Source organism: Parasteatoda tepidariorum, chromosome 6, assembly GCF_043381705.1.
Source record: "Parasteatoda tepidariorum isolate YZ-2023 chromosome 6, CAS_Ptep_4.0, whole genome shotgun sequence".
NCBI lineage: Eukaryota > Metazoa > Arthropoda > Arachnida > Araneae > Theridiidae > Parasteatoda > Parasteatoda tepidariorum.
This window is the reverse complement of record NC_092209.1, coordinates 86,977,391-87,001,192: the sequence shown is the minus strand read 5'-3', so window position 1 is coordinate 87,001,192 and position 23,802 is coordinate 86,977,391. Positions and strand designations below refer to the sequence as shown.

Sequence of the window (23,802 nt, the reverse complement as noted above, 5' to 3'; positions counted from 1 at the left end):
GACTGACTGTGACATTAAGTATTTTTTAATACATTTTCAATTTTGATGTAAAACTTTAAGCCCCTCATTTATGTTTTTCGTAGCAAAAGTTCGTTCCCAGGTTAAAAAAAAAAATATTAAAATTTTCAGGTTTTGATGGAATTGGAAGAGATAGTTTTCTTCATTTCTTAAGGTTTCTTTTAACAAAAAATTTAAATTAGTTTTTAGAAGTTAGGTTTTTAATTAATCTATAGTACACATGCATTTTGCCAGTAGACAAATATATGTAATGCAGTCATTAAATTAATATTCACATTTGGCAGATCTAAATTATTTTTCAGCACATACTTTAAAGAAATATTCATCCTATATTAGTAAACTTTTGTTATTTTAATTAAACTACTTACAGCTGGAGGCATTAAATTTAGAATTACTTTTTTTTTATAGCTATTCTGAGTAATTTGGGCAGTTCAGAATACAATGTTAAATGCAACTTGTAAAATGTTTAAAAAAAATTACTTTAACTTTCCTAAAATAGTTCAAAAACTTAAAAAAAAGGTGTATTTATTTGGCAATTAGAGAAAATTACTTTAAAAATTTCATATTTTTGTTGAATTTAATCTTTGATTTTTGAAAATGTCATAAAAAATAGTATCCAAAACCTGTATTTTATTAAAAGCTATAACTTCAGGGATGTTTTTGGTAAAAAAAAAAAACCCCAAAAAGCTGATAACAGATGTTGTCAGTGAAAAACATTTTAAACTGAAAAAATATATGAAATTTGTCCTAGAAAAAACTGTATGTTAGATGCATGTATCCATAGAATATCATGAAAATTGCAATAAAAAAAATTGTGAATACTATTTAGAAGATTTTATGCTAATCACAATGATTCATTTTTCAATCGTGAATATGAATCCTGATGTGATATTTGAAATCACATTATTATAAATCGTGATGTGTAGCTTCAAGTTGCACAAATAATCTTTGCAATGTATGATTTTAAATCATGTGAATAAGAATCGGGATGTGTAATTTTAAATCACATGAATATGAATCGACATGTGTAAAAGATGCATGATTTTTAAATTATGTGGTATTTTAAATCGCATGCTTACAGCATAGTTTTTAATTGTGTGAATATAAATTTCACTGCATGATTTTTTTTAGCCAATGTACTTTTAAAGTACATTTATAAAAATTGGAGAAAGCGTAAAAATGAATTTCTACAACAATTCAAAAAAGCGGAACTCCCTTTGAAAAGGTTAAATTTTTCTTTTTGTTAAATTAAAAAAAAAAAAAAAGAGCCAAAAACTCATCGCTTACTAAAACATTTTATTTTATACATAAGAATCAACTTTTATACAATGATCATTATTGCATTGTTACAGACTGGTATTGAAAATATGCAAAATATTTAGATCAGGCATAGCATTTAAGACTATTTTGTCATGAGTTTAATCTCAAGTATGAATAGATTACCAAACAAAATTACATTTGAAATTTGTGCACATACAATAAAATGCTATTAAAATGCAGATAATTACGAAATCACAAGTTACATACTAAAAAAATAACACGACACAGTAACATCATAATCATCGAAATCCTTCTCAAATCAATAACGATTTACAAATGTAGATTTGCTAAACTTCAGAGATATTTTAATAGATAAATGGAGTACTTTTACACCAATTTTTAAAAAGAAATGCAGATACAGTTAATTAAGATCTATAATAAAGTGTATTCATAAAGTAGATAATTAAACAATTATATGGTCAGTACAATCACAAACTTCAAATAATCTTTTTGTTAAAATAAATAATTTTCATTATCTTAATCATGAAAGTAGACATTTAAAATATGGATCATCATCATCAGATTTTATAATATGTAAGAGTAAGCTAGCTTTTCAAAAACCATCTGTTTGTCTAGAAATACAAATATTTCTTTAAGTTTTTGTAAATAAAATTCACTCACTGAATTTTAGCAAAGCCCATAGCCTATTAGTTAGTGGACATTTACATTAAATTAAGAAAACTCATAAATTAGCAATTGTTTGTTTTTATACGCATAGATTTTCAATTATTTAAATTTATGTTAAAAAGCAATTTTTTGACATATCTTCATCTTACAATTTTTTGACATAGAGTCACCTTACTTCCTAAAAAAAAAAAAATGAAAGGTTTCTAAACCTGTTTTAAAATTTTGAGTACTTGACACTAATTGGTTTTTATTTATCAACTACACATTTTCAATTATCCACTTTACCAAAACCTTGACATTATGCAAATCAAACTAAATCGAATTTTTTTTGTACGTAATTATTGCAAAATATGTGAGCTATAAATTATGTTAGTGCTCTAGAAACAAAGCCAACTAAAAATAAATTGTAACCAAATAAAGCTAATCCTGGGATAAAATGCTCAATGCATATTTAAACTAAAAGTGTGAGTAGGTAGGTGACCATTTTAAAATATATATTCACTTTTTTTTATATAGAAGTTTGCTGTTGACATCATAAACTGTTCTGTAAATCATTTGTTATCTTGCAAGTGGATTTCTTTATTTCAAACTGAACAATAATTTTTAGTTATCCTTTTTTTAATTTATCAAAAACTAGTCTTATTCATGATTCACTTATAATTTTGACAGTTAATCATTAGTATAATTATGAAATTCTTGAAGGGTGGGATGTGACTTTAAGCTCAAAGATAAATTTTTTTTCTTCACTGCTAGTTATTTAAAACTGAAATTAATCAAATTGAATTTTTCTAGCTTAGGCCTAGTGCTAAAAAATGCATTACTTGTAATTTATTATCAAAAAATTATGATTAGTTAAATTTCCATAAATGCTAACATAACAATTAAATTTTAAAATAGTAAGTAATAAGATTAACATAAAAATAAAAGCTTACAATGACAATTGAAAGTCTTTAAAGCATCTTTTAAAGTAAGCCATAAAGTTCGTTTATTTACATCAAGCAAGTACTACATTTGCTCATGAGATAATCAGGTTTTGCATCATACTTTCACTTTATTTCTAGTTCAATGAAGGCCAATGGGATATAAAGTTAAGCAAGAAATGAAGAACAAATTTAGAAATCTTATCTTGTTTGTTGAAAATACATTGGGTATTAAAACTATAACTTTCATAGATAAACACTAAAGGGATATTTGCCATGCAAGATTCTGATCTTGCAACGTTGCCACAGCTCAGTCAGGTGAAGCTACAAATATTACTTTTTCAGTCTGTGAGTTTCTGCACTGATTTTTTAATTTCATGCTGGCCACTGCCTGGTTGGGGCAGAAACTTAGCAACCATATAAGTGTAGTACTGGGAATATTTCTGTATTGTGATCTATGCCAAAACAATAGCTAGATCTTGGCTGTTTCAGAGCAGTGGAAGAGTAAAAAATTGCAAAAGGGACCAACTTGAAGAGTATAGCTCTTAGTATTAATATTTTCATATCGTGATCTGTCATGCTAACTACAATCACCAAGGTGGAAAAAATGAATCTTGCACTTGGAAGATTAAAAAAACCACACAGATAGAAGTTTGCCTGTGGGTGGATAAAAGTTGTGCTCTTCAAAATGGTCCCTTTCTATGATATTTTTTAAAAAATTTCGTGGGACAGCGCCTTAAGTAGCCAATTATTTTGCTGTAGAAACATAAATCTTTCTCTCATGCAAACGTCTACAGAATTTTTGTTAAAAAAATTTTTGAGTCAAAAACTTATTTGATCTCTTTGATTGTAGATCAACAGATAAAGATAAGAAAATATGCCCTGATATAGAAATCTTCTCAACAAAAGATAAACAATAATCTGCGTTTACACCCAAAAAATCAATAAAGATAATTACAATATTTACAACAACAAAGATAAAAGTTGCCAGAAAGAGGTTATCAAACATGGAGCATCTTAATACAAAGCTTGAAAAACCTACATCATCTTTGCATAGAAAATCTTTATAATACTTTCATTTTATTAAATGTCCTGTTTAGGCAAAAGAAGAAAAAAATCGCCAAAGACGTTCCTAACACTTATTCAACTCCAGAGGATCTGTGTTTCTAGCAGCTTCTGTTCCTCCATCAGTTGATTCATCTGAAGTTGCTGAACTTAATGAAGAAGGAGAAGATGAACAGCGAAGTTGTCGCATGAGCTCGTTAGCTCTGGCTTGCATGGTAGCCGCATAATGGTGATACATAACTTTCACACCACTCGATATAGAAAGTTGCATTCGTAAATTATATCGTACTGCATAACCATCATTTTTAACAGCTCGACGGAAAAGTTTTTTTAAATATGCAATCTGTTCATCCAAGTGCGATATTTGTTGTGATACACGTTCCAGTTTATCTTGAACATCTGTAAGATCAGATTGCATTTCTTCTTCGTTCATGGTTGATATTTCTCTTAAATTCAGGTGGGTCTTGCTTAAATTTAAATGATTCATGATTGCTTGCAGCTGGTAGAGTATTCAGTAATTGAAAATAAATTGTTTCAGAGCAAATTGACGCCAACTCGTTTTTCAAATTGTTTATTTACATCAAGGCAGACGAGAATAGCGTCCACTGTCCACTAGGCTTTTGTTTCGAAATTGCCGTAAACAGTTACAGTTAGTTAAGAATATAATTACTATTGGGGACTCTAAGTCCTGATTGAAGCAGAAATGGGCCAATATATACGCTTTATGTTTGCGTCGTGTGGCTACAAATTATAATTACCGTTGTGTTTATTTACTTATTGGCTTTCGTATGCAATATTCACGAATCTATTTGTAAATGACTAATTAAAGTAAGTTAGTCTAACATTTGGGTGTACATGCTGTTAGCGATGTGCGACAAAAATATGAGATTAAAAGGTCATTTAAATGATTAGACAGTAGTGAAACTTCATTCATGTAATATGTGCGCAAAAATATATGTAAATAAAAGATCCTTAATAAAACGCTTCAATTTGTGGACCCATGATGGCCGTGTTCGTGTTAGACGTTATGCCGGTCAACGCTGCCTTCCTGAGTGTATTATTGAACGTATTAGCCAACTCCAAACCGGAGTTATGGTCTGGGGTGCGATTTCGTATCATGGACGATCCAATTTGATACGAATTGAGGGTAATCTCAATAGCAACAGATACGTCCGTGAAGTGCTACAGCCCGAAGTCGTTCCTTTCCTTCAAGGCATCCCTGGAGCTATCTTTCAGCAGGATAATGCACGCCCACATGTTGCGCGGACTGTTAGAGACTTCTGTTCAGCACAACGCATGCAACTTCTTCCTTGGCCTGCTTATTCGCCGGATATGTCGCCTATTGAGCACGTGTGGGATATGGTTGGTCGGCGTCTCACTCGTGATCCGCGTCCTGCAGTTTCCAAAGACGAACTTTGGTTGCGCATACAAGCGATATGGAATTCTCTTCCTCAAGCAGATATTCAACATCTGTTTGACTCCATGCCACGTCGTATAGCAGCACTTATTGCAGCGCGTGGTGGCTGCACCAAATACTGATTTCGGACGCTTAATTTGTTTCTTTTGTTTTGAAAATTTCATCATTTATTTGTATCAGTACAAGTCGTTTCTGCATTAAATTTCATTTGATTCTGATGATTCTTTCATGGTGTTGCATTTTCTACAAACAGCAGTTTACATATAGAAATTCTTTTGTTCTGCATTCCCGTCTTCATTCCAAAGAAAAATCTTATTCATGTAGTGAATGCGGTAAAACATATGTTAGTAAAAGTGCCTTAAATTACCATGTTCGTGTTCATGCTAGGAAAAAACCGTATTCATGTAGTGTGTGTGGTAAATCATTTACTGGTAAAACTACTTTGAGTCGACATTCTAATATTCATGCTAAACAAAAACTTAATTTACGTGACATAGTTGAAAAATCATTTGCTGATGACGCTTCTCTTAGTCAACATTCTCAAATTTGTCCTCAAGAAAAACCTTATTCATGTAGTGAATGCGGTAAAACATTTGCTAGTAAAAATGGCTTAAATTACCATGTTCGTATTCATACTGGGGCAAAACCTTATTTATGTAGTGTGTGTGATGAATCATTTTCGTATAAAACTGCTTTAAGGCGACATTCTAATATTCATGCTGAACCAGAACCTGATATGTGTAACATGGAAGAGGAAACATTTGTTGATGACACTTCTTTAAGTCAACATACTCCAATTTGTACTCAAGAAAAACTGTATTTATGTAGTATGTGTGATGAATCATTTTCCAGTAAAACTGCTTTAATTCGACATTCTGATATTCATGCTGAACCGGAACCTGATTTATGTAACATGGAAGAGGAAACATTTGCTGATGACACTTCATTAAGTCAACATTCTGAAATTTTTACTCAAGAAAAGCCTTATTCATGTAGTAAATGCGATAAAACATTTGCCAGTAAAAGGGCCTTAAATTACCATGTTCGTATTCAAACTGGGAAAAAACTTTATTTATGTAATGTGTGTGATGAATCATTTTCCAGTAAAACTGCATTAATTCGACATTCTGATATTCATGCTGAACCAAAACTTAATTTACATAACATGGCTGAGAAAGCATTTGCTGATGACTCTTCTCTAAGTCGACATTCTCAAATTTTTACACAAGCAAAACCTTATTCATGTAGTAAATGCGATAAAACATTTGCCAGTAAAAGGGCCTTAAATTACCATGTTCGTATTCATACTGGGAAAAAACCTTATTTATGTAATGTGTGCGATGAATCATTTTCCTGTAAAAGTTTCCTTTAAGTCAACATTCTAATATTCATGCTGAACCAGAACTTGATTTATGTAACATGGACGAGGAAACTTTTACTGATGACGCTTCTCTAAGTCAACCTTCTCAAATTTGTACTCGAGACAAACCTTATTCTTGTGATGTGTGTGGTGAAGCATTTAAGCACAAAAATGATTTAAATAAACATTTCCATGTTCATACTGGAGAAAAGCTTTATTCATGCAAAGAGTGTGATAAAACTTTCATAAGGTTGGATTCTTTTAAACATCACCTGCTTTTCCATACCGGTGAAAGACCTTATTCATGCACCGAGTGTGGTAAAACCTTTACTCTAGAGCGTCTTTTAGTGCGCCACGCTCGCGTTCATACTGGCGAGAAACCTTATTCATGTAGCATTTGTTTTCAAAAATTTGCAGTTAAAAGTTCCGTTACTCGACATTTACTCCTTCACTCTGGGGATAAGCCATATTTATGTCGTGTCTGTGACAAATCATTTGCTCAAAGCTCTACTTTACATAAGCATTTCCGTATTCATTCCAAAGAAAGACCCTTTTCATGTACTGAGTGCAATAAAACATTTAAGATTAAGACTTCTCTAAATCGCCATTTTCAAATTCATAACTTACGTTGAGTCTTATTTTTGCTAAATACATGTTCGAACATTAGTATATGTTACTGTTTTCTTGAGGCATTTTCGTATTAATATCGAAGAAATCCTTCTTTATGCATTGGCATTTTCTTCTTTATGCATCAAAGAAATCCTTCTTATGCAATGTCAGTTCTGAAGTGGCAAAATTTCTGTTGAAATTTCTAACAATTTATCAAATTGTTTTTATTTTAAAAATGGCAAGTAGAATTGTTGCATTAAGCTGAAAATTTGATGGATTTTTGCAATAATCTGGGATGGAAAAAAAGTCTGATCTTTTCTGTGTGGCTTTGGTCTGGTTAAATATGTCTGCAGCAATATCAGAAAAATGATCCAACCCGCAGCACTTTTATTTTTGAATCAACTTTAAAAGAACAGAAGAAAAAAAATTAACTACGCATAAAAAATTATTGAAATAAATAATATTTAAAATAAGTAAATTTTGCAATAAATAACACAGAATATAAACTTTAAAAAATAATGGAATTTTATTGAAAAGCAAGGAGAGAATGAATATCCACCACTACAGTCCAGAATAAAGTTTCTTAATTAGAGTTCTTTTAAATTAATATTTTTCTGTGCATTCCAATGAAAAACCTTTTTCATTTATGTTGAAGAAACATGTGTGCAATATGTTTGTTAAAGCCTTTGCCGAAGAAAGAAACTTAATCCAATATTTTCTACAGTAACTGAACAGTCGTCTCATCTATCATGCAGTAGGTGTAATGAAACTTTTTATGAAATATGTAGTTTTATAGAGAATTTTTTTATAGCATTACGAAGTTAGAAAACCTTATATAGGTAAGTACAGGTACCATTACACTAGTGGTAAAAATTGGTAATAGACTTCCAGATTTGCTTTTTTAGATTTTTTTTTCTATCTCTAAACTTTTTTTAAAAAAAGAAAATGCTATCCTTTAATGTTATTCTAATTACACTGCATACATTATGACTTATGCTTTTTACCATACAATTTGCAGATTTATTTAATTTTAGTTAAGAAAATATAAAAACTGAAGAGGATACTAAAAACATGGCCACCCTTGCATGTTATTTATGTTGTGAAATTCATTTCTTTAAATCGATTTATGGCTTATGACTTCAGAGTTCTCCCTAGGAATGGGCACTCACAGAAAAAGGCACTTAGAGTATTGATAGGACGCTTACTTTTTTAATATTTAGACTGAAAATTGTGAGAAAATTTAATTTAAACCTGCTTTTTTTTAAATAAGAAATGTGTTCATTTAAAAAAAAAAGATAAAATTTAAAATCACTAAAAAGGTCATAAGTATACCCCCCCCCAAATAAAAGATGTGAATATCTCTGGGACCGAATACCATTTGAATGGACTTTTCATTAAAACAGGTGGTCAAAAAAAACCTTTTCAAGAAAAAAATAAATTAAGAGGGCAGTGTTTTTAAGGGATGGCATCTTATTTTTACAAAAAGGACATGGGGGCGCATTTATAGGAATCAATTGATAATTCGAAAAAAAAAAAGCCTTTTTCTTTGAACAAGAAAATATTTAAATCCCATTCTGCATCAAGTAATTTAATTGAATATTTCACTTATATATACTAATATTTTATTTCAAGAATCTGAACAACTTTCTTGATATTTTTTATTGGATCATATTTAATGCGTAAAGCAGATTATTTTTTAAAAGATTTAAATAGTCAATGGGCGGGTAAACAAAATGACTAATACAGTTTAGTTAAAACTGAAACAAAAATGTATATCCTCCTATACTCATGGGAGAAAAAGTTAAAACAATATTCTAAGTGGCCAGTTTTTGAATGTGTGTAGAGGTATAAATATTCATTGACCATCTCACAAAACCTAAGGAAAAACATTTATTTGTGTGGCTATCTTAGGCAGTTAATGGAAAAGCATAAATTTAAGTAACACATTTGTTAAGTATAGAGTTTTTGGTAAAATTAAGATTTTAATCAAATTTATTTTAAATTGTGTTTTTTTAAATTCCTTTATCAAATTGTTAAAATTTAATGTAATAACTATTAATATTCATTTTTTTAAAGGTTACCACAGAGGAATGTGTCACACTGAATTGCAGACAAAGTATGAAAAAGAAGTTCAGGCAGAAAAAAAGTTGCATGCATGTGCGAAAGATGGTGAGATATCTTTTCCATCTTTTTATTGTATTCTGCAATAATAGTCTTTTTTTTGTTGCTGTTGCTGAGTGTGCTTATATGTATAATAGTTTCCCTCTCAATCTGATAAAATGATTTTTCATTTTATCTGATATATTATTTTTCAGCTTTTGCAAGTTATATCCTGTCTTATATTCAAAAGGACTTTAACACGTTTTGCCATTTAAAGCTTTTAATTTGGGACATCAGGCTGCTTAGCATTTTTTAAAGGTGCTTATTTTCAATTTTCGTTTTTTAAAAGCCCCTTAAAGATGCTTTTTTCATTGGGTGTTTTTAAAAAATGCTTAATTTTCCCTTTATCATGTTGATTTTCTCCACAAAAAAACGCTTCCGAAAATTGTACAAAAAGGCACTTCATATTGTTCTATTCAACGTTTTCACAATTAATTCAATCCCCATCTATTTCGGCGTACCGTCAGTCCGTGGCTTATGAAAACGCCATTCGTTTTACGTGATTTGAAATGTCATGATTTTTTACAATTGTCAAGTACTATGCCAAAAGTTTTTTTTTTGACATGGCGGATAAAACCGTCAATTGTCAAAAACTAGCCAACCCTGCCTAATTAGAATATTTTTTTAAAGTGCTTAAAAATATTTTTTGAGTGCTTGAAAGGTGCTTATTTTTTGTTGAAAAATTTGACTACGTACCCTGGACATGTGATAAAGGAATTTTGTTTAAGGGATGCTCTTTCTACTTTATGTGGTTCTATGCCTCCAAGGAAATATTTCAAGAAGTCATGTTTTGATAGATAATTGAAATTTTGCTTAAATATTTAAATACGAAAGATTTGTTTATAACATAAGTGCCTACTCTCTTTATTTTCTTAGGAAAAGTCTCCTTATATTTTATGCCCTTTACAAATTTTTCCCTATTTAAAAAAAAAAAAAAACATTTGGATTACGATAGAAAAGATAATTAATAGCAGAAACTAAATGTATTTTTGAAGTTTGTAATTTAATTTTTAAAAATTAAATGATGCTGGGATTAAAAATCTATTTCATCTATCAATCACTGAAAAATTTTAAGTTGCTTTGAAAAAAAAAATATGTTGAGAGAAATGCCTATCATATGTATGAGAATTAATACCTTACTAGAAATGTAATTCCAATTTTATTTGAAATTATTTTTTTTCTATTAATGTGAATATCTGCCAATTTTTCTTTAATATGTCATTGTCTGTGGTCACCAATGTAAAGATGAGCAAAAGAAATGAAATGTTTGTTGGTCGCCAGCTGGGATTGAACCAGGGACTTTTATGCCCTTTACAGAAAACTTTAAACTTCATGGCTTCCTTAGAGCCAATAAATTTAGATTGTGTTGACCCGATTTTCACCTTAAAAATTAGGGTTCAATATTGTTAGATCAATTTTTGTTATATTTATATACATTACTGGTTTTAACTTCTTCAAAAAAGGCTAAAACTGTTACAATCATGAAGATAGTATAGTTTTGTTTGATAGTTAAAATACAAATTGATTTTTGGCACAAATATATCAAGGCACAAATATATCAATTTTGGCACAATATATTTGATAATGCTGCTTTTTTACTTAGGCCCTCTGTAAATGGCAATTGTTCAATTGCCTCAATGCAATTGTTCTTGTTTTTCCTCCTGCAATGTATGGCCTTCTATTTTAGCATCTGAACTTTTTAGCTAAATCACGGCATCACAAGTTTAGATTGCTGTATCCTGCATCATTAGCTACCATTTATTGTTGCTATTTATTTTTAATGTATCGAAAATGTATTAAAATTATCTCATTCATTCAAATATGAATTTGACATTAATGTATTTATTACTTATTTTTCTGGAATTTGGTAACTAAATCCCAAAAATGTGGCTTGCAAATTTGGCAATGTCTCATGGTATATTTGGAGCAATTTTGAGGATATGTACATAACAGAAAAACACAGTCATTTCATCATCCATTAGTAAGAGAAGGATCTATACTGTTAAGCAAATGTTATTTTTGTTCCTGATTTTCTTGTTTAAATTGATTAATAATTAAAAATTCATGGGCCGTTGTAGCCCAGTGGTTCGAGAATTTGACTGTGGTTCAGAGTGGCGGAGGTTTGATCCTTGACTCTGCTAAGACTCACAAGTATATGCACTATAGTTGTAAAAGCTGTGGAATCGAAGGTCTGGCCGTCGGTCGCTGAGCAGAACAACGGGTACAAGGATTTGGAGAAATGTTTTTTCCGCTTCAGCTATAAATCTAATTGAGAAAGTGTCCTCACAGATGAAATGGTGGTGCCATCTATCTGTAGGACTTTGAGTGAAGACATACTTTTACCCTTGCGGTGCTGTCCTGTTCAACGAAAGCACACCTTCCTCCTCTGTATAATATTTTTCTATTGCTTAGCTATCCTGATATAGTTTACCATTATTTTTTTAATATAAATCACCAATAACTCTTAGTATGATGTATTACATTTTTTAAGTGTAACTTATGTTATTCGTCAACACAAAACAAACTGCTAAAACTCATGCATGATTAAATATAGAAATGTGTATAATAATGCATCTACATGCAAAGACAATAATAATGCTGTAATATTGAGAAATTTTTATGGAAAAGTCTATATTATAAATATTTTTACACTGATTTTAGGAAAATTATTCTAAATTTAAAAATTTCTAGTGTTTCAGTTATGATGAACAAATTTTAACTAACATGTAACTTTTTTGAAATTTTTTTAAATTTAAAACAATTACTGTTATAAATCTTAACTTATGTCATTTATCAATACAATCATGGTACATAGTCCTATAATTTGTAAATTCCCATTTTCTAAGTTAATTTTTTTGATTATTTGGAATAGCTTGCAGAGTAATTAGTTGTTTTCACTATAAGACAGATATGACCGACCCCCCCTCATTTGGGCATACGGAAGGATGTCCAGCCGTCGCGGCAGTGCCTATGAGGACCGGCATCCATACACCAGCGCTGTGCCCAGCGGATCGGCCAGCTCCATCCGTGGCATTTATTAGAACCAAAAATTTTACAAATGTTGCAGAAGATGGCAACAGACAGAGGTTAAAAAACAACTGTGCTCCGGGAGGGCCGTCTTATAGTGCCTAAAGCCGACGGCACTCCCTTATAGTGAGCTAAAAACAAAGTCAAACAGTATGAAATACATCTGTAAAAAGCCATAAGCATTAACATAGGATGCGTCGTGTTTTACAAGAGTATTGAGAGCCTCAACTTACCCTGAAGAGAGTGAAGGAAAGTAAACATTAAAAGTATTACATTGCCGTAATGGCGACAAAATATGTACAAAATAGTGATAAACAAAACAGAGGCCAAGAATAAATCATAAAAGTAGTTTAAAATCGTGGTTGGTAAGCAACCAAGAAATAAAATCAAGAGTATTATTAAAATCATTATAAATAGTATAATGAAATAAAACACTAAGAGTCGAAAGATGAAATACCAAGATTAAAACTCGAAAGTAGATTAAAAACATGTTTGATGAAGGTTAAAATAGTATCACAAAGATACCAATAAAACGTGTGAAGGTTAAGATAAAGAGTGGTGAAGTGGTAAAAAGATAAATAGGTAAAAGGAGACCGTTCTGGGAGACATGGAAACTAAATTGTGTATAGGGGGTCCATGGGGTCGTCTGGTGCAATAGTGTCCTCTATTGTTCACTTAATAATTTCCCTGATAATCTGCAGTCGTTTTGATTTACCCCATGTCTCCATGGGTTCTACATTTTATTAATGTGTCTGCCACGGAGTGTCGAAAATTTGCTGCATTCTGCAATCAGGTGTTCAATAGTTTGGTTTTTACGTCAGTATTTTGCAACTGGATGTTTTTTTGAAAGAATCTGGATTCGTATTCTCCGGACACTCCGTGCCCAGTGTAAAATTTGTTAATATAAAAATCACAAGACAAGACTTTTTTCATTGATATTTGGATAAAGTCTGTAAGTGTGTATCCCATTTATCAAACGGTTCCATCTTTTCTGCCATAAAATTTTGCTGACCTGCCGTAATTTGTGATTGATTTGGGGTGTGGTCATTGAATAGTGATAGTCCACTTTACTGAGCAAGGTACCTTCTTTCACCAACGCACCAGCCTCCTCTTTTCCAGGTTCCCCGGAGTGTGCTTTGGTTCAGTTAAATTGGTAGTTTTTATTATGTGCCAAGTTTTTAATGTTTTCAGCTATGAGGTCCTTGGGTGTTGAATTCTCGAGGGACTGCAACGAGGATTTGGAATCTGAATATTCACTAAGTCATTTATATTTTCTTTTACAGCCCAGGAGATGGCTAAGTTTATGGCTGTTAACTCAGCAGGGAAGACGCTTGATTCATCATTTATTCTAGCAGACTGTTGGTAAATAGTGTTGTTGTTAAACTTGACCAGGAAACCACATGCCTACTCTATGTTCATATTCATTTGTGTCTGTTTAATACAAGCTTTCTACTGCCGTCAGTGTAGATTTCGTATTGTTTTCACTGTAAAATCAGTTAAATAAAATATATCCCTTAAGTATTGAATTGTTTTATATTTTCTGATTGCTTTAATGTTTTTTGGTTGCAAAATCACGTAATTTATTGATTTAAAACAATTAGTAATAATAGTTTAATCTCTATTAAGTTGAATTACCAATCTGAACCTACTAGGTTTCTGTTAAAAGTTTGTAGTGTTTACTTTAAGAACTTATATTCTAAATCATGTAAACAGAGAATTTTATTAATATATACTATAGCTGGAGTTTTATGTGCAGAATAATATGTATATTTCTATGATCAATTGTTTAATAACATATATTTTTAAACAATTCAAGGTGAAATAGAAACATGTGAAGACTTTCAACTGACCAATCAGAAAGTAAATGCTATGGGAGGTCAACTTACTCTACTAGCAACTCAAGTGGATTTCACATACAAATTTCCACTAAAGATTGTTGAAGATGTGTTCAAGTTGGACCTTTGGCTTAAAAATAATGAAAATAATCAAATTGCATTGGTAAGTTATTTTTGAAATATTTCATAGTACTTAAAATAAGTTTAAGGTTATTATTTAAAATTATTTTAGGGTTGGACTTTTAGCTAAAAAATAATTAAAATAATAGAATTGAATTGGTAAGTTATCTTTAAAATATTTTATAGTACTTAAAGTAAGTTTAAGGTTGTTATTTAAAATTATGTTAGGGTTGGACTTTCTGCTAAAAAATAATTTAAATAATAGAATTGAACTGATAAGTTATATTTGAAATATTTTATAGTATATAAAATAAGTTTATGGGTATTACTTAAAATTATGTTAAGGTTAGGCCTTTGGCTAAAAAGTAATTAATATCATAGAATTGCAAGTTATCTTTGAAATATTTTATATTGTTTAAAAATGTTTTTTTCCTTATATTTAATTTGTTTTTGAAACTTTTTATATTGGTCGCTTCAATGTTTCTATCGTTATAGGAGGTTTTGTAAATTAATCATGTCTTACTTGAAATTACTTTTTATGAAATTTTGCTTTTAATTATCAAAATGAAAATTTATAAATTATTCAAGTTAAAGAGTATATTTTTAAAAGACTAGGAAATTTATTTTATAACCATCGTTAAACAGTCAACCCAATTTTGAGTTTCCAGTGTTCAACTCCGTAGTCTTGTAATTTGAACCTAATCCAGAATACAAAGGAACTCTTGGATCAAGTATTTGGAAGAAATTTGTCTTTGCGGAGGACTTTTTGGAACTAATCCTTACTTGTGTTACATGGAGAGGAAAACCTCTCACAGTTAGCCTGGCAGCAGGGGGACTCTAACCCATGATACGTCTACTTCTGTGGTTAGTGCAAGCTTAATGCTGAATTTCTATTGACCTGCCATTTCTGGAACTCGAAGCTTAGTCACCTCATTAGAGAAAGCTCTATTCCCTGAGCCATCACTGCTAAGACTAGAAATTGTAATTTTTTTCTAATTCCACAACACGAGCCACGATGGCTCAGGGGATAGAGTGTTCGCCTTCCAATGAGGTGAACCGGGGTTCGATCCCGGTGATGGCTGGTCAATACGAATCCCGCATCCGGCTTGCACCGACCACAGTGCTGCCGTGAAATATCCTCAGTGGTAAACGGATTATGGGTTAGAGCCCCCTTGCCGTTAGGCCTACCGTGGGAGGTTCTTGTGGTCTTCTTCTTGTTAGTTCCATCAAAAGGTCCTCCACGAAGGCAAATTTATCCCAATACTTGAGCCTAGAGTTCCCTTGTCTTCTGGATTGGGTTCAAAATTACAAGTCTTCTGAGTTGAATATTAGTAGTCGTAAACCCAAAAATTGGGTCGGCTGTTCAACGACAGTTATAAAAAATTAAAATTTAGGCAGAAGAGCACTCCACAACACAGTAGAAGTTTAGAGCATGCCAGTAAAATGTAATTTTCTTGTTACTTAATGACCCACTAATGTCACACATGACGTATTTGTGATGTGTTTAAACATTTCAAAACTGACCACTGTATTCATCAAAGTAAGTAAAACCAGAAATTGGAATGAAGAAATGCAATTTCTTAACCATTATGATTAGTTAAGGAGATATGTATTCAATTCCTCTTTGTTAATGACTAAGAGTTATTCATTAGTAAGAGTAATTTAATTTGCTACTCTTGTTTATTCTCATGTATTGTAAAGTAAAAAATTGCTATAACAACCCGTTATTGGCCAGATGGTCATGGAGCATTACAGTTTTTAGACTAACGGTATGATTGTGATGTGGTCTGTATTACACACACCCAACTTTTAACTTCCAAACAGTACCGGATTACCCATTAGGCCAGACTAGGCCATGGCCTAAGGCCCCCAATGATTACGGGTCCCCTTAATATGGATTTTTTGGAAAAAAATTAACAAAAACAAGGATTTAAAAAAAAAAATCAATTTCAAGTATATATATATTATGATTATAAAATGTTATGATTATTTTTTAGTCTTAATTTAACAAAATAAAGTAAAATTTAATTTATTTTTGTTTTAAATATGCTTTCTTAAATGAAAAAAATAAATAAATACTTTTATATTTCAATAAATAAAAAATATATGAGAAAAAAAATTGAATCTGAGGGTCTCAAAAAATTAAATGGCCTAGCACTGCTTCCAGACATGCATACTACATTATCCACCATCTAAATATGCATTAGGCTTCATGCCACCTCTGAGGATTGAACCCCCAGTCTTTCACAAGGACAGCTCATTTATTTTAACTATTAATCCATCACAGTTTAAACTTGTATGTTGTACTTGATTATTACATATGAGAGGTGAATGATGTGTGTTTTATAAGGAATGTTATGTACTTATATGACTGTGTTTTATACTATTACTGAGTTATATTAATGTAATTGAAATTAATTTTATATTTATTATGTACTAATGTGCATTGCACGTTTTTTATTTAAAATGAGATGAATCAAGTATCTGAATTTGATAATGTTTACAGCATACATAAAGCATAGCTGGAAACTGTTAAGAATTTTTCGGATTTGTTCCTAATTTTTAAATCAAATCTGAAAGTCTGATATTTTTATAAATAATTTGAATTTTTGTGAAACTGCAGTATTTTTGCTTTTAAGGCAATCCCTTGTTCTGATCGCCTGAGGTGCGCTTCCTGTGATAATTTCGCACAAGTAATTTTTAGTAGCCTTTTATTGGAAAATACTATTCCAATAGCTGTTGCTGATCATTTCACTAAATTGCATCTTCAGCAACTATTATTACTTTTTAAAAAATGTATTGTAGTATTTAAACACTTGCATCAGAAATATTTCTTTATAATGTAGATTATTATTTACCCGTGTTTTATAATTTAGAGAAGAATAATTATAAATGAATAGGTAATGGTTGTTTTTAAACTATTATACCGGTATTCCTAATTATAAAATAATATTAATATTATAAATTTCCTACAAAAGATGGAGTTTATAGTTTTGTTTTACTAATTTACATAAGGTATTTAATGATATTTTCATTAATGTTAAAAGTATGATGCTTGCTGAAAAATATTGCTAAAATGTATTTAAAGTGCTTAATTTATTTAGAAATAAGAATTATTGAAATTTATAAGTAAATAATCTGGACTAAATTATCATACTTTTTTAGGCAATCAGAAATGTTTGAGATCCGAAATAACATTATCTGAACTAAATTATTATCATTTTTAAAAAATCAGAATTATTGAAATCAAAAGTATCATTCTGAATTATTACAATATATAGAGAAGTCAAAAATCATTCTGAATTATTATAATTTTTATGAAATCAGAATTATCGAAAATAAAAGTAACATCCAGTCCAAACTAATATAATTTTTAGCAAAAATGAATTTTTGAAAATTGAAAGTATTGTCTCTAGTCTAAATTATTATGATATTTGATAATTCACGATTATTAAAAGTCAAAAGTAACATCTCTTGACTAATTTATTTATAATTTTTTTTCAGATTAAGTACTTGTCTCTAATTGGATGTAAAAATAGTGTAGATTTTGCCTGCAGAATTATGAATCACATTTTCTCTAAATATTTGACTGCTCATTTCTGTTGGGATGAAAGTCCTAAAATTTATACTGCAAAATGGGCCTTTTCTTGTTTGGCTTTGAAGGACATTGTTTTAAGTATGTTATCAATAATTTGCTCAATCACATTGTTTTAAGTCTGTTATCAATAAATTGTTCAATCACATTGTTTTAAGTATAGTATTAATAATTTGCTCAATCACATAGTTTTTAAGTATGTAATTAATAATTTGCTCTCTCACATTTTTGACTTTTGAATTGCTCATATTATATTTTAATGTTCTGTAAATATATTGAGGTGACCATTGAGGTGATTTAGCTATCGACAATGTCAACCTTCATCTATCAAAAGGTACATCAAGATAGAAACAAGTTAACATGTCTTATATACTAGTGTATTGGTATACAATATTTATAGTGGTAGTTACTCCACAGTACTACCTCCCACTAGAACGATTCTCTTATTATAACGACCGCCGCTTGAAGTCCTGTTTGCTGTTCCATAGACGCAAAGTTACTTTAATGCCCATTAAGACGTCTGACTTGAACCATTCATTCCTATATTGCGAGGAAAAAAAAATTCTCTTTTTTTTTTAAATCTCAGAAAATTATTGCAGAAACACATGTTATGCATTTTTGCTCTTTCAAAACTAAAATTTTTCCATTGACAACGAGTCAACCAATTAGAAAAGTCTCGAAAAAGCCTTTCTTTCGATGTGACCACTCAATAAACACGAAATATCTCGAATGACGAGTGACAGGGCCACCTATTCTTAACCTAGGTGGTCCTGGGCAGAATGTGTGGTCAAAATATTGTGAAACACGTCAAAATGATTGAGATTTTTTTAGTGTATGGATCATTTAGAAATTCCAACGCATTTCCTTATAAAAATTTATTTTCAAAGGCTTCAATATATTCATCAGTAATATTTTTCTGGCTTGAAAATTTTATTCACTCTTTTCTTTGTCAAAAGAACAAAGTGTTCTAATATCATGACATCATTTTTATGAAAAAAAAATTTGAAATCTAAAAGTAGCATAGATTGACTGGCTAAAGCTCATAAGCAGTATTAAAAGATGTCATTTGAAAATTTTAAATGTATTTTTACTTTTAATGTACTGTATTAAATAATGCTTGAACATTGTTGATGTAAAAAAAAATTGCGTATCTGTTGATTTAATAATTTAATTTAAAATAGAGTATATATTTTTTATTTTATAACCGTCACTGAACAACCAACCCAATTTAGGGTTTATGGTTACTAATGTTCAACTCTGTAGCCTTGTAATTTTCATCCCAATACAGACGAAGAGAGAACTCCTGGATCAAGTATTTGGGAAAAAATTCTTTTGTGGTTGACTTTTTGATGGAACTCACCCGCGTTTGCATTACATGGAGTGGAAAACTCAAAAACCTCCAAAGGTTAGCCTGATGGCAAGGGGACTCTAATCCATGATCCGTCTACCACTGAGGATATTACGTCTATCACGTCAGCACTGTGGTCGGTGCAAGATTGGTATAGATTCGTATAGATTGGGGTTCGAACCCGTTTCGCCTCATTGGAAGGCGAACGCTCTATCCCATGAGCCATTGGGGCTTAGAGTATAATTTTTTTTATTTTATAGCCGTCGTTCAACAGCCGACCCAATATTATGGGTTTACGACTACTAATGTTCAACTCCGTAGCCTTGTTATTTTGAACCCAATCCAGAAGACAAGAGAACTCCTGGAAAAAGTATTGGGAGAAATTTGCCTACATGAAGGACTTTTTGATGGAACTAGCCTGCATTTGCGTCACATGGAGAGGAAGACCACGAGAACCTTCTACGGTTAGGCTGACGGTAAGGGGACTCTAACCCATGATTCGTCTACAACTGAGGATATTTCACGTCGGCACTGTGGTCGGTGCAAGCCTAATGCGAAATGGATTGGGATACGAACCCGGTTCGCCTCATTGGAAGGCGAACGCTCTATCCCCTGAGCCACCGCTGCTCAGGGGATAGAGTATAATTTGGTCAAAAAGTGAGGTATTTATGAAATATAAGTAAATATTTGCTCTAATTCTATGTACTCCCAAAATAACGACATCACGTAATAACGCCCGTTTTTGTTTGGTCCACAGGGGTCATTATATTGAGGGTAGACTGTATATTTATATTTAGAACATATTCTTTATTAAGTAACAGTCTGTAAATCACTTGGACTTGTAGTATTTATGTATGTTTTAAAATTTGTAATAAAAAATGTTTAATTAAATTTTTTTCCTCCTTTTTTAGGAGCTGCGCTTCAGTCTGAAATTCTAAATATAGATGCCAAGCTTCGTGTGGAAAAAGCTATAAAAATGTGGTTTAATTATGCTAGATTATGTTATTTTAAATATTCAGAAACAATAAAAAAAATTTTAAACTAACAGCTTTTTCTCCTTTAGCACTATAGCCAATTGTCCTGGGTTGGATTATCATTTGATTCAGCATAAAAAATAATATATCGCATGTAATGTATGAGTGGTAAATAATTTGTCACGTGTGTCATGGTTCAATATGACTCGTATAACAATAACATTGTTAAATTTCAATCGTACCCACTGAAGCATAGTTAAAAGTTGACGAAATTTTATAGATTTGAATATTTAAGGTTTTTTAGTTCAATAAAAAAGGTGTTAGAATGAGTTATGCAAGGCTGGTAATTAAAATGATGCGTTATAAATACAAAATAATTTTCTTCTTTCTTTTTTTTAACCATATTAATCTCAATTTTAAAGTATATTTCGAATTCTTTTCAAGGATTATTTTGATGTAAGCGAAAGAAATGTCAATTTTTTTTTTTTTATCTAAAATAGTTTTAGATTTAAAAATGTAGGTAAGCTTAAGTTATTAATTTATTAAATTTATTTTTCCTAGCGTGAATTCAGTGTAGGGAATTATTTTCAGTTTACCAATAGCCTTTTAAAAAACTTTTAATTCATTCTTTCAAAAAAAGTTTTTAAATTAAAAGAAAAAAATAATTAAATATATCCCAGTTGATTTTATTAACTTTATTTCCATTGTGTTCTATGCCAGTGTTTCTCAAACTTATGACGTTTGTGTACCCTTTCTAAATTTTTTGTAACGCTGTGTACCACTAATAAAAAAAAGGAATGTATTATTTACTGTAAAAAAATTGCACAAAAGTTAAAAATCACAACTGGCTGTTGACACCACTAATTATTAACTGTTAACTCTGCAAAAGATAGCCATTAGAAAAATACGTAATCATAAATTTTCATGGCTAGCTTTGTTTTTAAATAAATTTATTTTAAATTTTCGTTTGCTGCAAGATATTTTGCATAAGAACGCTTACCCCCGCTAAACTGTTCCCGTACCCCTGGTTGTACACGTACCACACTTTGGGAAACACTGATCTATGCTATAAGAGCATTGAAATCAAGCCTGTGCATTTATTTAGTTCTAGATTATAGAAACAGGATTAAATTTTTTTATATACATATAAAAATAGTTTTAACCATAGAAAGGTCATATTTTCTCAAAGAATAAAAATATTAAAAGAGGATGTCAACATTACTGTCTATTTTTTTATTATTTAATAAATAGTAAAAAATATACATTAGAATTTCCTTTCATTTTTCATAAGTTTTTTTTAATATTATTCTTTAGCTTTAGAGAAACAAAAATGTGTAACTTAATGATATTCGCTGAAATTATGTGTAAAAATAAAAAGAAAAATGAAGTGAAATTTTAAGTATAAGTACATAGATTATGACGATGATGATGAATAGATATATTTCAATGCTCTAAATTCTTGAAAGTGTTGATTTGTTTTCGGCGATATCGAAAGCTTCATTTGAGATTTTTTTAACTATTTTGATTATTTTTTTTAATAAAATTTTTTAATTAAAAATGTATTGTGTATTATTTTACTATTTCAGAATTCTTCATAGCAAGCACTGACAAATGGTTTGCAAAAATAAGGAGAGAAATTATCTAGTGTTTACAATAATCGTACTTTGTAAACAATATATTGCAGAAACCTGGATTAAAAATTTATAAATTGAAAAATAATTTCTAACAAGTGAAATTCCTATTAACTCGAAAGAATAATAAATATAAGCGTTAATGTGTGGTTAAATATTTAATAAATACATAGTAAAAAAAAGAATAAATAAATAAATGCATTAGTAAATATTTACTTAAAAAGGAAAATGCTTTAACTCAAATAGAAAAAAAAAAAGCAAAATTAAATTACATTACTTGAATTTTGGAACGTTTGCGCGAAAACTGTAATCATGATGGATTGATATTTTTCAGTGGACTAGATATATAAAAATACTGATTTGTTTCAATGCAATACCATAAAATCACCCACCCTATATCTAAATGTATACTATTTCTATTCAATCCGTGACTAATTTTAATTAAGTAATTAGGCTATAATAGAGCAATATTTTAACTTAAAAATAAGTGGAATAAAATAATTTTTCTATAAATTCTGACACCACTGATTTCAGCCGAAAAGAAATGTTAATTCTCTGTGCAGAGCTGCATAATCATTAATCATTTCTTTAGATATTTTAGTGATAAATAAACAGTTTGAAGTTTTAAAAATCTTTATTTCATTTTTAACATACGTTCAAAACCGAAAATTTAATTCGCAAAGTTTTTACTAATAATTAACAAAGTACGTTCATGCAAAATAAGTGATATCAAAACTAAAAGAGCATTGAAATAGCCTAAGCCTTAGCGGCGGCACGTTTCCATTTAGCACATGTGACGTCATAATCAATTAGGGATCATTTTTGATTGCATCACTTGCGGAGGCCTCTTTGAGTAATTTAAATGTTGAATAATTAAATAAATTAGCATTTGACGAAAAAAAGTCAGATTTTTGGTTACAGAAGAGTATTTCCAATAAATTAGAATTTAAGATAAAAAAAATTTAAGAAATGCTGTAATTGTCCATTTGAGATGGTAACTAAAAACACCTCATTCGGGTTTGAGGGCAAACATCAGCTTAATTCCGGATTCCCGTAGTTTTTTTTCGTATTAAATTTCCCACGAACTGGCTTCAAAACTTAAGTCCGAATTATATTAAGTTAATTTTAAAGTTTAAATTTAAGTTGAATAAGTTACCATAGATGTGTGAATTGATTTTGTTTCTGCTATCAGGGCTTGATTATCTATCGAGCAGAAGAGGCCCTTTCCCAGGACCTTCAAATTTAAGGGGCTGCTCATATTTATATTCGAAAGATTTCTATTAAAAGTTTTTTAAGGATTTTAATACATGAGGACGACCACAAAACAGGTGGCTTAACTCAGTGGAAAAGAACTTAGAGTAAATAAGGAAAGCTGTGAGACCCTTGCCTCGGATAAGACCAGATGGCAAAGACTATTTGGGATGGCCTTTACCTGTAGCAGGTTGTAGTGCCTTGAAAGAAGAAGAAGGAAGATTTTAATTTTGTATTTTATTCACTGTTGCTGTTTCATTACCCTTTAACAGTAAATTGATTTTTATAAATTAAAAAAAAATTGAAATAAATGATTTATGTGTTAATACTCCTTTTCTGCTACTGTGCAAGAGTAATTACAATTTATTTCTATTAAATTAAAATTTTAAAACTGCATTCGCGGAAACTATATTGTGTACTTTACAATAATTTGTTTCAATGTATTAATTTCAGAATCGTTGTTGGGTCGCTAATCAAACAAATTTAAAATCGCTTTTGTACAACATTTAGACGCATATGATGTGT

General features: G+C 30.4%; 2 protein-coding genes across 10 annotated transcripts; both read left to right on the top strand.

Annotated features, from left to right (window-relative positions):
- The first annotated feature begins 418 nt into the window (after positions 1 to 418).
- LOC107448920 (uncharacterized) lies at positions 419 to 22,162 on the top strand. 9 transcript variants are annotated; one of them, XM_071182815.1, is made up of 6 exons: positions 419 to 4,778; positions 9,413 to 9,505; positions 13,807 to 13,885; positions 14,340 to 14,521; positions 17,983 to 18,154; positions 20,333 to 20,797. In XM_071182815.1, the coding sequence occupies exons 4-6, from the start codon at positions 14,393 to 14,395 to the stop codon at positions 20,464 to 20,466; spliced, it is 435 nt and encodes a 144-aa protein (XP_071038916.1). In that variant the 5' UTR covers positions 419 to 4,778; positions 9,413 to 9,505; positions 13,807 to 13,885; positions 14,340 to 14,392; the 3' UTR covers positions 20,467 to 20,797. The 9 variants fall into 9 exon arrangements, 5 of the variants coding, with proteins under 5 accessions (XP_071038916.1, XP_071038913.1, XP_071038917.1 ...); XR_011637091.1 differs by lacking the exon at positions 419 to 4,778 and adding an exon at positions 5,055 to 8,090 and having other exon boundaries at positions 20,333 to 20,466; XR_011637090.1 differs by lacking the exon at positions 419 to 4,778 and adding an exon at positions 5,055 to 8,175 and having other exon boundaries at positions 20,333 to 20,466.
- On the top strand, positions 6,787 to 7,359 carry LOC139425860 (zinc finger protein 501-like). Its single transcript, XM_071181884.1, has one exon. The coding sequence runs from the start codon at positions 6,787 to 6,789 to the stop codon at positions 7,357 to 7,359; it is 573 nt and encodes a 190-aa protein (XP_071037985.1).
- Positions 22,163 to 23,802: the final 1,640 nt, after the last annotated feature.

Coding starts and splice junctions, on each gene's coding strand:
- LOC139425860 (XM_071181884.1), top strand. CDS start 6,787: ATGGACGAGGAAACTTTTACTGATGACGCTTCTCTAAGTCAACCTTCT.
- LOC107448920 (XM_071182814.1), top strand. CDS start 9,427: ATGTGTCACACTGAATTGCAGACAAAGTATGAAAAAGAAGTTCAGGCA. Junction 9,506..14,339: donor GCATGCATGTGCGAAAGATG/GTGAGATATCTT, acceptor AAACAATTCAAG/GTGAAATAGAAACATGTGAA. Junction 18,155..20,332: donor TTTGAAGGACATTGTTTTAA/GTATGTTATCAA, acceptor CTCCTTTTTTAG/GAGCTGCGCTTCAGTCTGAA.